The sequence below is a fragment of the Nylanderia fulva genome, unplaced genomic scaffold (assembly GCF_048542155.1).
Source record: "Nylanderia fulva isolate GAGA-0341 unplaced genomic scaffold, ASM4854215v1 Scaffold3, whole genome shotgun sequence".
Taxonomy (NCBI): Eukaryota; Metazoa; Arthropoda; class Insecta; order Hymenoptera; family Formicidae; genus Nylanderia; species Nylanderia fulva.
In genome coordinates, this window is record NW_028190368.1 from 624,750 (window position 1) to 637,259 (window position 12,510).

Sequence of the window (12,510 nt, forward strand, 5' to 3'; positions counted from 1 at the left end):
TCTCTATTAGAGGTTTCCGTTCTTCGAGGATACAATCTATGGTCGAAATAGCATCATTTTACAGCGCTCCCTTCGCGACAAGCTTGCAACTCGCGTACAAGTTCAGGGCGCATGCGCGTACGGTCGGTTAATGACGCTGTGTCCTGTTCGTGCGAGCGGCTATCAACTCCGCGGTCCTGGTTTAATTCCGCACACAGTGTTTAGTCGATTTAATCCAAATGGATCCTGTAAAAATGTCGTTGCAGCCGCACAGCAAGAAACGGGTCTGCTACTATTACGACAGTAAGTTACCACAGAAAAATATCCACGGAAACGCATCGTACACGTACGAGAGAAAGGCTGGTTAAACGTGTTTATGCCATTCGCGTTTACCGCGTGTACTTCGAACGATCTAGCTCGGCATCCGACCGTTCCATCCGTTTATCCACGACTCGCCGAGGATAGAAACACCGAGACGCGATTGTTGATCCGTGAAACACCAAAATCTGCATGCCTTTTCTGATGGATAATACGATTTTCACGACGTTAAGCCGAGAGATTCTCAGCTACTTCGTCGCGCGACCGTAGCGAAGCAAAAGCGTCGGCCATACCTATATGTATGCGTAGCCACTATATAAATTTATATACTCGAGAATTTTTGCTCATTATCGAGTCCATGTCGCTTGCTTGCTTAATTACTTATAATCTATCTTTGTTTCTTCAAGACTGTAATTGATTATTGTGTAATTTCGACCCTCTACACGCTTCATATAATAACTAAAACGTGCAGTATTATTTGGACATTCACAAGTGGATTTTCAAATATATATCCCCATATGTAGCAATGATTATGTACATTACATTTAAAACAAAATTTTTTTTGTTATAAAATTATGTCATAGGAATGAATATTCTGTCATAGGAATGAAAAATTGGGTTTGAGATTGAGATAACTATAGGTTAAGTAATTAAGAATATTACAAGATTTTATGAGATTATTGACTAATATAAAGTATATTAGGTCATTTTTCGTATATAATTAATAGTTGCTGAAAATATTTTACGCGAAAATGCACACTTTGACGAATATTGTTAATGTTAATACAGTTTTTCTGGAGTAACTGTGACAGATTCTCAAATGCACTCCAGCGCACCGTAGTTTGTCAATTCAATGCATTGCTCAATGATAGCTATATTTTTACATATTTTAAACGCTGCGTTAGTTTATTTATGCTGTGTCTCTTCAATTAGGTGATATCGGAAATTATTATTATGGCCAAGGACATCCTATGAAGCCACATCGTATAAGGATGACGCATAATCTACTCCTGAATTATGGTCTTTATAGAAAGATGGAAATATATGTAAGAATTTTTAAAAATCCATATTTTATTTATGCAACAAATAGTCTTGTCAAAATTTTATTATATCTCATTGAATGTTTAACAAAATATTATAATATAATTTTACTTTATTACCATCTAGCGGCCTCATAAGGCTACAGCAGATGAAATGACAAAATTCCATAGTGATGAGTACATCAGATTTCTGAGATCCATAAGACCAGACAACATGTCTGAATATAACAAACAGATGCAACGATGTAAGATATTATCATTGGATAAGTTATAGTATTAAAATTAAGAACATTTTTTAATATTTATTTTTTTTTTGCAATAGTTAATGTAGGAGAAGATTGCCCTGTTTTTGATGGTTTGTACGAGTTTTGTCAATTATCGGCTGGTGGGTCTGTAGCTGCCGCTGTGAAACTCAACAAACAAGCTTCAGAAATCTGTATCAATTGGGGCGGTGGCTTGCATCACGCGAAAAAGAGCGAAGCGTCAGGTTTCTGTTATGTAAACGACATTGTACTCGGAATTTTGGAACTGCTAAAATATCATCAGAGAGTTTTGTATATTGACATCGATGTTCATCATGGAGATGGTGTAGAGGAAGCTTTTTATACAACTGATAGAGTAATGACTGTTTCATTTCATAAATATGGCGAATATTTCCCTGGAACTGGAGATCTTCGTGATATTGGAGCAGGGAAGGTAAATTTGTCAAAACATTTTATTACTTTTTATATTTCTAATTACAGCATAATTATTAGTTATAAATGATTTCTTCTTTTATTATTAACAGGGAAAGTACTATGCTGTTAATATACCTTTGAGAGATGGAATGGATGATGAAAGCTACGAGTCAATATTTGTTCCCATTATTTCAAAAGTAATGGAAACTTTTCAACCTTCTGCTGTCGTTTTGCAATGTGGTGCTGATTCATTAACAGGTAAAATTTTTTAAAAGGAATTATTATCATAATAAATGTACAGAGCTTTAAAACATAAATATTGTTTAATGTAGGCGATCGACTGGGATGTTTTAACTTGACTGTGAGAGGTCATGGTAAATGTGTGGAATTCGTGAAAAAGTATAATTTACCATTCTTAATGGTGGGAGGTGGTGGTTATACAATCAGGAATGTGTCCAGATGTTGGACATATGAGACATCTGTAGCTCTGGGATCTGAAATCGCAAATGAACTTCCATATAATGATTACTTTGAGTATTTTGGTCCTGACTTTAAACTGCATATTAGTCCTTCAAATATGGCAAACCAAAACACTCCTGAATATCTCGAGAAAATAAAGTGAGCAATTTTGCAATTCTATACATGTCTTGATTTTTATATTGTAAGCAAATTAATTTCAAAACTGTATTTTTAATTCTAGAACAAGGTTGTTTGAGAATTTAAGAATGTTACCTCATGCACCTGGTGTACAAGTTCAGGCAATTCCAGAGGATGGTGCTGTTATTGAAGATTCGGAAGCTGAAGAAAAGGTGAATCCAGAGGACCGATTGCCACAACGCGACTTGGACAAGAGAATTGCACATGAAAATGAGTACAGCGACAGCGAAGATGAAGGAGAAGGTGCACGAAGAGACAATAGATCATATAAGGTATGAGTTTTATGTGCAATGTAATGTTATATACGATTAGTTCAAAACAATGAAGTATACAAATATTTTTACATCTTTTTTTTTATTATTATTAAAGGGATCTAGAAAGCGACCGCGTTTGGAAAAGGGTCAGGAAGCAATGGATACTGATATAAAGAAAGAAGAAGACATAAAATCAGAGCCAAAAGGTAGCTATACATGAATATTGTTTTCATTTTCGCAAATTAAAATAAGAAAAAAAAATATTAATAAAATTTAAAACATTTTTTATTTAGAAAATGAAAAAGACGAAAAAACGAATTCTACGAATGAGGAGGCTAAGAAAGACGGCGGAGCGAATCCCTGATAGATGATTGCCCCGGAGCATTTGAAAAGATGGAGAAATTCTTATTTAAATTAAGTACAGATAAGTTTAAGTAACTCAAATAATGGCAGCATGTGACACATAGATGTCATTCATAGCTACTCTTTTATCTCGTTCTATAATTCAAAAACCTTATTTCTGAAATTTATCAAAATTCTCGAAAATGTTTAGACTTTTAGAAGTATCAGATACCATCTTTTCTCTATTCGTGGTAATTCTATTGAGATTGACACGTATGAGCGTGTAGTGTAGAACGAGATAGTAAATTATTAAAAATTTTGAAGCATATTTTTGAACGGTCTTTAATGAAAGATGATAGAAAATACCGCACAAAAATGATTAAAATATCCACGCTAGCGCGTAATAGTGGTGTCTCAATCGATTCGTCAGAATTTTATAATCTGACCACAATTTTTTTTATACATATTTGTTTACAACATATTAGTTAAAATATAGTATAAATCAATCAATTTTTGTCCATGAATCCATTTGCAGACATTTATTTTAATTTTATAAGTACACATCAATTTTACAGATTTTAAATTCAGATCGTAAAATATTGACGACTGGTTTAAGACATTAGACATAACCGGTTCAAGACATTAGAGATTTTCTCGTCTCAATGCTGCAATCAAATTTGAAATAAATGCACACATACACACCGACCGCGTGTATTTTGTTCACGTGCTCGGCATAAAATACGTCTTATTAATTATTTGCGATTGATTAATTTGTTTGATGAAGACCAATTGCAATTTATGCACTATAGAAGAACAGCACTTAGATTAATCGATCTTAATTGATTGCCCCTTTGAAATGGGTCGAATGAATTTGCTTTCTATTCCTGTGTATATAAATGCAGAAATTAACCCTAAAGCAAATATCTTTGCATGCAATAACGATATTGAAATGCTAATAATGTTTCTTTTTGAAAATGTAAAATGTATTTTATCTTACATTACTAAAAAAAAACATGTGAATAACTATATTTCATTGATCACTCCTCTAGTTCATCTGGCGAATTGTAATTGAATATCTTTAACATCTTTTTTAACATGCTTTGAGAAAAAACTAAAAATCTCAATTTTTTTATACTATCATAAGTGTCAATTTTCAAAAATCTTAATAAACTAGAGGAATTTCACTTTTTCTAAAAGAAAAAGAAATTGAATATTTCGTTGATATTTTTGAGTAATATTTGAGAGACAAAACAAGGTGGAAGAAAGTGCGAGTAATAAACAATTGAGGAATGGATATATATAATATCCATTTCGAGCATAGCTGTAGAATCTTAAATATATATATATATCAAATAAGACATTAATTTAAGAGATAAAAAAATTATTTGTGGTGTCTGGATCGATTTTTGCAACAAAAACTAGATGTCATGTTATATCGCTTTGAACAAAAGTCGAGCCTGCATTCACAATCTTTATGCAATAAGCAATATTTTTGTTGCAAATTCTGTCCTCAGACTATACATTCCCACAGTTATTTTCACAAGCTTTTTATGTGAAGACAAAAATTGTGAGTCGACAGTTTTATGTATATAAATTCACTCTTTTATAACGATATGCTTTCAAATACTCGATTAAATGATCGGATGATCATTGATTTTACACATCCATAATTCGTAATAATTGACACTACGCACACAAAAAAAAATAAATAAAAAGTGATGTAAGTACACATCTTGTATAAGTAGATTCGAGATCTAGATAAAGTATATATATGTATATATATATTACACTAGGTATATATTATATATATTACTAGTAATATATACGTACATATTTATGTTCACGCGTAAAAAGTACACATATAAATGGTCGTTTTTGAATATTTATAATAAAAAATTTTAAAAAATATCTTTATATGTGTAGTTTTATGAAGTTTTTACTTTTTTTTACAAATCCAGAAAAATCTTGTAAAATCTGAAAAATTTGAAAATGCTTAGTTTTAATAATCACTTAAAGGAGAGAATTATAAGTAAAAAATGTTTACATATCGTAAATGTGTACAATAGTCTTTTATTTTAATTATTTCTTCTTTAAGTGGAATTAGAAGCGGAAAATTCTTAAATACTGAATAACAAGGACAAAAATTAGATAGAATTATAAGAATTTCTTATGTAAAAATTAATCTTACATATACATACATTTTGTGTGTTATAATTAATATCTATATATTTATACAAAAAAAATAAATAAAAAATATATATATATATATATATAGCAAAATGACCGAAGAAAACAAAGTTTGAAACATTTAGCAAATTTTTTGTGCATATAATCAATAAAACATTTTTTATTCACAGATATTTTATTGATACCACGTTTTCCGTATATGCGAGAAAATTTAGCCCAAACAATTTTTTATCAAAATTAATCAAATTATATTTACATAATTAATTATAATTAATTAATATATATTTAATATAAATAAATTATTTTTAATTATATTGAATAATTAATTTATATGAAATATATAAAAAACTTTTAATATATATATAAAAATATATATAAAAATATATAATAAAAACTTTTATGATATAGTTATTTAATATAATTATAATTTAATATATATAAATTAATTATAATTTTATACATAAGAGAGGACTACTGTATATATTATATAAGTTTGTCCTTTGCAGCTGAAATTATTAAAAATAAGATAATATTTAGTAGCAGAAGAAAGAAAGAAAGCAAATTTTGTCTTACACGCGCGTTAAGTATATCTCGTTTCAATTCTTCAAATGTCTTCGATATCGAAATTCAAGATGGACAGTTTGGAAAAACCGGCTGACGTCTTGACGGCTCCTCGTCGCCGATGTAACGTTTACAAATTACTTACGTTATCGCAAAAACGTGATGCACAAAATGTAACTGATTGAAGGATGATAAAAATTTTAATGAATGCTAGTCGTGCAAGAGCACGATTTCCCGTCATCGGCGACTCGACGGTTCTAACCTTTTTGTTTCACACGAGAATAACATTTCTCTAATTTTATGCCGCGATTATCCGTACGTGAAGTTGGTTTTTTTCATGCAAGATATTTTGTGAGAAGAGTAGCGCAACGCAAACATTTCTTCTAGGAAGATTAATTTATCGCACGAGACGAACAACAACTTTGACAGCTTTAACAGCTGATCGCAAAGGGATGTGTGTGACTCGAAGGAACTTTAACAGGAGAGTTTTTAATTTCAGACTTGGATAATCGATTTCGTGAATGATTTCCCAAATGTCGCATGTGATGACACTCGCCAACAGCATTATAGGCGTGAGCGTCCTGGCGATGCCTTTCTGCTTCAAGCAATGTGGCATCGTCTTGGCCGTCCTGGTGCTACTTCTGTGCAGCGTCCTGTCACGACTGGCGTGTCACTTTCTCATCAAATCGGCCGTAATATCAAGGAGACGCAACTTCGAACTACTCGCCTTTCATACGTTTGGTCACATGGGAAAGTTTCTTGCGGAGCTTCTAATTATTGGTTTTATGCTGGGCACGTGCATCGCCTACTTCGTCGTCGTCGGTGATCTGGGACCACAGATAATCGGCAAGATGATGGAAAAGACGCCAGGGGAAATTCGCACCAGTCTGCTAATCGTCACTGGAGTCTTAATAGTTTTACCCCTTGGGCTGTTGCGAAATATCGATAGTTTGTCTAGCATTTGCACAGCTACTATTGTCTTCTATCTTTGTCTTGTATTAAAGGTATAGTATAACTTGTGTATACAGTTTGCACACACAGTGTTCACATAAAAATATTGAATATGAAATATATTAGTGTTAGTTGGAACAAACTATATCTCTTCCTTTTTTTTATTGACAGATAGTGGGTGAATCTACCCTACATATTTTTGCGGGAGATTGGTGGAACAGTGTCAACTATTGGAGACCAGCTGGTATTCTTCAGTGCCTACCGATATTCTCTATGGCTCTCTTCTGTCAAACTCAACTGTTTGAAATATATGAAACCATTCCAAATGTATCTCTAGAGAAAATGAACGACGTTGTACGAGGAGCATTAAATATATGTACTCTTGTATACATGTGCGTTGGCTTGTTTGGTTACATTGCTTTTTGTACTCAATCGTTCACAGGTAATTTGACAAAACTGCTATACATGTATCCTATAATAAAGGATGATAAAACAAAAAGACTTTGATATATAAATACGAGTTCAGATAGGAGATGAGCTAATAAATCAAATTTATTAGCTTGTTTCCACCTGAATGAATGTTGATCACATTATTATTCCACTATTCTCAATTTCTATTGTTACTCTTATTATTTTTTTGTATATTGCAGGAAATATTTTACTGAGTTTCGAGCCTAGCATAACATCCGAACTGATTAAACTGGGATTCGTATTTTCGGTTGCATTCAGTTTCCCTCTAGTCATTTTTCCATGTCGTGCGAGCTTGAATTCTCTTTTATTTCGCCGGGTACGTATATGTTTTTCGAAAAAAAATCTTTAAAGGCATAAGTAAAAGTGTAAGCGTTGTTGCTCTGATTTCTTAATACGTTTTATTATTATTTATATTAGGTATATACTCACGAGCCGTCTATCAATTATTTGTCGGAATCGAGATTTCGATTTCTCACTGTCGCAATAGTCACCATTTCTCTGATAATCGGTATTCTTGTGCCAAACATAGAATTTGTCCTTGGTATCGTGGGATCTACAATTGGTGTAATGATCTGCTTAATATTTCCAACAGTACTCTTTATATCTATAAGCAGCAAAAATACTAATGAAAGACTAGTAGCTCAGGTAAAGTGAATTTTACTGGCAATTTTTGTCTCTTTTTTTTAAACTTTTCCTACATTTTATATATGAATAATATACATATGTATTTACTGTCTATAGGGCATTTTAATTATTGGTGTTTGGATTATGGTGCTCGGTACATACGCCAATTTATACGCAATGGAAGAATCTACAAATGCAAAATTAGCTATGACTAATAAGCCACTCGGTCAAATCAATCTACCGTTGAACATAATTAAGGACGATTTACATATCATTCCTGATGTTGCCAATAGTTTGGAACTCATTCCCAGAGCAAAAGGTATAATATTATACGAATTTAAGTTTACTTACTTTCTCGCTCTCTCTTGTTATTTTATTTTCTGATTTCACACTCTGTTACAGACACAATTAATAAACCCAACATTGATGTCCTTGATAAAACGGATTTAAAAGCGAAAGATGTTCGACAAGAACCGCCCATTCCCGTTGAACGTGTGATTGTGACCGAAAAACAGAACGTCGAAAAGTCTGATAAAGCAGCAGTAGACACTCTTGTGCCAGAGATAAAGGAAATGGAAGTTGAAACAGTTAAGACCTTAAACGAGAATGTAAATGTGCAATTGGAAGGTGCTGTAAATACCAATATCGCTAAAATTGATGAATCCGTTACTTTAAAAGCGGAGGAGAAGATAAAGATAATCGAGGAAAAGGAACGATCTGTGGATTTGCAGAAGAATGATAATCTCATTAATTTGGATGCGATAAAGAAGGAGGAATCTGAATTGGCTGCTGATGGAGATGTTGCTAATGCCATAGCTGCGGAACGACACGAGCAACTCAGAAAAACGTTGGAAAAAGCATAAATTAGAGCAACGTCAAATGATGCAGGAACAGAAAAAAATTCTGAAAGATATCAAGGAACAGAAGCAAGAATTCGAAAGGGAGAAGCAGAGAATGGCGAAGGATGAGATGTTTAAGAAGAGTGAAAAGAAGCTTAACAAGGAGGATATTTTGCCGCGAAGCAACACCGACTTGAGAAAAAAGGATGAAAATGTTGAAAATAAGGAAATTAGTATAGAAGAGAAAAATAATAAAATAGTTGTGGAAGAAAAGCAATGGAATGAGATAAAAATAAATGAAGAACAATCTCAAGACAAGAATATCAATATAGCAGCTGAAAGTAGCAAGAAAAATTTGGATTCCTTTCAGGAAATTTCTCGCAACAAAGATGTAGAAATATTACAGAAAAAACCAGATAATTTACAAGAGCAATCTCTTATCAACAATATGATTATCGATAATGAAATACCCGAGAAATCATTCCATAAAGAAAAACAAGACGAGACAAAAATGGAAAGAATAGAGTTTAACGATTCGAAAAGTATGAAGGGTCCTATTTTAAATGTCTTATCAAAAGGAGCTTTACAAAAATCCATTGTGGAAGAGGTACTTGTTAAAGAGAACGATAATCGTCAAATAAAGGAAGAGAAGAGAGAGTCTCTTACAAATGGAATTGTAAACATGTCGGAGAAATTGCAAGGAAAACACGATGACAAATATTCTGTACCTGTAGCATTAAAAATGATGAATCAATCAAAACAAGACAAAGTAATTGCTTCATCAAACAAAAGCGAACAAGAAAGTCCTGTTGTACATAGAGATATTCTAGAGAATAATGAACGTGAAAAGAGAGACGTCGTTGAGGAAGTAAATGACACAAAAGTCAGCAATTTGCTAACTGAAAAATCCGAATCTCTTATTAAAAATGTCGATGACGTGGATCGCGAAACTTGCTCAAAATTACAGGAAAATTCCAAAAATTATAAAGATAAAAAACATGATAAAAAGATAATTAAATCGAGCACAACCGAAGTTCCTCTGATTAAAACGAACGTTTATCTGTCTGAACAAGGAATAACAAAAACGATTTCTATGGATGGCGCTTTTAATGTAGAATATGTAAATATAAAACAGAAAGATTTGAAAGTTTTGAATCCTAAAGATAATGTAGAAATATAACAATATTTAGTGATATTTTGAAAATAATAGAATTCATACAGCATAATTTTATACAGTTCATTTATAAATCGCAGATTTCTTGTTACTTTCTAAGTGCTGTATTATATTTATGTTAATTATATATATGTATATATATTTTATAATTAATATGAATATATTTCAAAATATTAATATATACATATATTGATATGATATTACAAAATTTTACATATGATTTATTTATGTTATATATAACATTGAATTATTGTCAAATTTAAAGTGTGTACTAGAAGTTTCTCTACTTTTACCTCATGTGTATATGTGTTGAGAATAAGACGTATTTGTAATGATGTAACTCATACTGTGGTAGTAAGAGTGCTATGTTTAAAATGACTGTTTTATGTATGATGTCTTGTCTTAAATTATCATAAACTTACTTAGAACTTAAAAATGGTAAAAAATAATACAAATATTAATTTATTAAGGAATCGATATATCAGATTAAATAAAAATATATTTTTACACTGGAAATTGTACTATTTGAATATCGCTTTATGTGTATTATACAGTTCTTCATGATAATACATTTCAATTTGAAGAGAGATCCCAATCTATATTTTAATATAAAATTTTTAATAATATTTATACAATAGTAATATCGTTAATATTCATTGGTTCTGGTTTGGGTTCTGTTACTTCTACATCTCTGCATTTCGCGTGTTGCAATTCTCTTCTGATTTCGGGAGTGATTGAATGATGCGACTGTTTCCTCAGTAGCCCTAATAGAGCTTCTTTTTGCTCTGTACTGATATCGCTTTTATATCGTTGCACAAAAGTTAAGAGAGCTTGATGCCATAACACTGGTAACTCCCTGGTGTCTCTTTCAAACCTGATGGAGTAAATTTAATATAAATATAATTTCTATAATAATATTGCTGCTTATATAACAGACTTATGTCATATCTTACCTGAGAAAATGAAATACAACTCCATCCACTACTCTGTATGGAAGCGCGTATTTTTTATCCAAGAATATCCTGAGGAAAATGCTATTTGCACCTGTGTAATCCATCTCTGCGATTTTCAGTATAGCCGCCGAGGAGTGTAAAATTGGTATAGAATTTTTTGCTATCACAGATCCGATGATGAGGCTCTCTCTTAAGGTGCACGTGCCAGATTCTAAGAGCGGCAGCAGGATTCCCTTCATGAAACCGGCCGGTTTGAATAACGCTTTTCTTAACGCCTGGTATAAGTGGAAATTTAGTCTTTTGTATTCTGCTAAATCATCTCTGACACGTGGTAACAGAACCAGATTATAGAATCTCTGGGCCATCTTGTCCTTCAAGTTTGAAGCAAATATTCTTGTCGCTTGATACATGGCAGCAGCAGACCATTTTAATGGTTCCGTGATATAGAGTATCTGCTCCCAGTTCTTCAGGCTTGGCACGATTTTAAAAGCCTTTGGTAGTTTGCCGCTACGATATTTTGCTAGGACGTCTCTGACGCCCTCATACATTGCTTTTACTCGTGGGTCCAAGTCTTGCAGCTGAATAATCCCAGCATCAGAATATTGCGATTCGATTTCGGTCTTCCTCTCCGTAAATTTCTCCATTATTATATCGGCCAGTGTTCTTGTGGGCTTCGGATCTTTGGACATGAAAATCTGTATAGCACGTTCATCATCCTCATTGGTTTTTAAGAGCTCATAATAATATACATCTTTCACAGATTCTTCATTATCGCTGGATTGATCCTCGGAGTCACTGAAATCGGTGTCGAGTTTCACAATCGACTTCTCAGTACTCTTAGGATTACTCAGACCAATTTCCTCTTCGATCTCCAACTGCTGTTGTCTGGCTTGCGATAAGATCTTTTTTGTCAGAGTAGGAGCCACATACTGAGAAAAAATAATGTTAATTACAATTAAGCAGAAAATGTATTTTTTAAAAATATTTTTTATTTGACAGCAAGATAAGATAATACAAAAGAGAATTTTGTAAAAATAGGAGCCATGTACTAGGAAAGAATAATAATTGTGTTAATTACAATTGAAGCAAAGCAAAACATGTATACTTTTTTAATTTTTGATTTGACAGCAAGATGAGATAATACGAAATATGAGAACACTAACTTCTTCTGCATCATCAGCCCGACGTCTAATCTTTTGCCTAACTGTAGGCTTCACAGCTTTATCAAATTCTATTTGTTCCGCCAAACTTATTTTCGACTCCTTGGTTCCGCCTTTAGAAAATTTGACTTTCTTGGCTTTACCCATTTTTTTAGCACACTATCAAACACAGAATAAATTTTTCTCTTTAAAAAAAAAATGGGAATTTTAGTGTCTGGAAAAACACGTGTTTACATATTGAAAACTGAAATAATTCAGCATAGATAAGTAAATATCAGAGAGAAACAAGAGAAAACGGTCACTGGGATTCAGCGGCCGCGTGT

The 12,510-nt window shown here is 32.5% G+C and overlaps 3 protein-coding genes across 3 annotated transcripts; 2 read left to right on the top strand and 1 right to left on the bottom strand.

The window, feature by feature from the left end:
- The first annotated feature begins 97 nt into the window (after window positions 1-97).
- HDAC1 (histone deacetylase 1) lies at window positions 98-4,926 on the top strand. The gene is made up of 9 exons (XM_029310934.2): window positions 98-282; window positions 1,231-1,343; window positions 1,465-1,582; window positions 1,660-2,033; window positions 2,125-2,272; window positions 2,347-2,632; window positions 2,715-2,943; window positions 3,041-3,131; window positions 3,219-4,926. The coding sequence occupies exons 1-9, from the start codon at window positions 219-221 to the stop codon at window positions 3,287-3,289; spliced, it is 1,494 nt and encodes a 497-aa protein (XP_029166767.1). The 5' UTR covers window positions 98-218; the 3' UTR covers window positions 3,290-4,926.
- A 1,108-nt stretch (window positions 4,927-6,034) lies between these two features.
- LOC114937714 (uncharacterized) lies at window positions 6,035-10,952 on the top strand. The gene is given in 7 exon segments (XM_029311332.2): window positions 6,035-7,019; window positions 7,138-7,408; window positions 7,617-7,753; window positions 7,855-8,082; window positions 8,179-8,380; window positions 8,464-8,915; window positions 8,917-10,952. Coding segments are annotated over 7 exon segments (2,937 nt in total). The 5' UTR covers window positions 6,035-6,536; the 3' UTR covers window positions 10,081-10,952.
- On the bottom strand, window positions 10,591-12,496 carry bys (Bystin). Its single transcript, XM_029302369.2, has 3 exons — window positions 12,191-12,496; window positions 11,028-11,956; window positions 10,591-10,948 (listed from the first exon to the last, which is right to left on the bottom strand). Exons 1-3 carry the CDS (start codon window positions 12,332-12,334, stop codon window positions 10,702-10,704), a joined length of 1,320 nt encoding a protein of 439 aa, XP_029158202.1. The 5' UTR covers window positions 12,335-12,496; the 3' UTR covers window positions 10,591-10,701.
- Window positions 12,497-12,510: the final 14 nt, after the last annotated feature.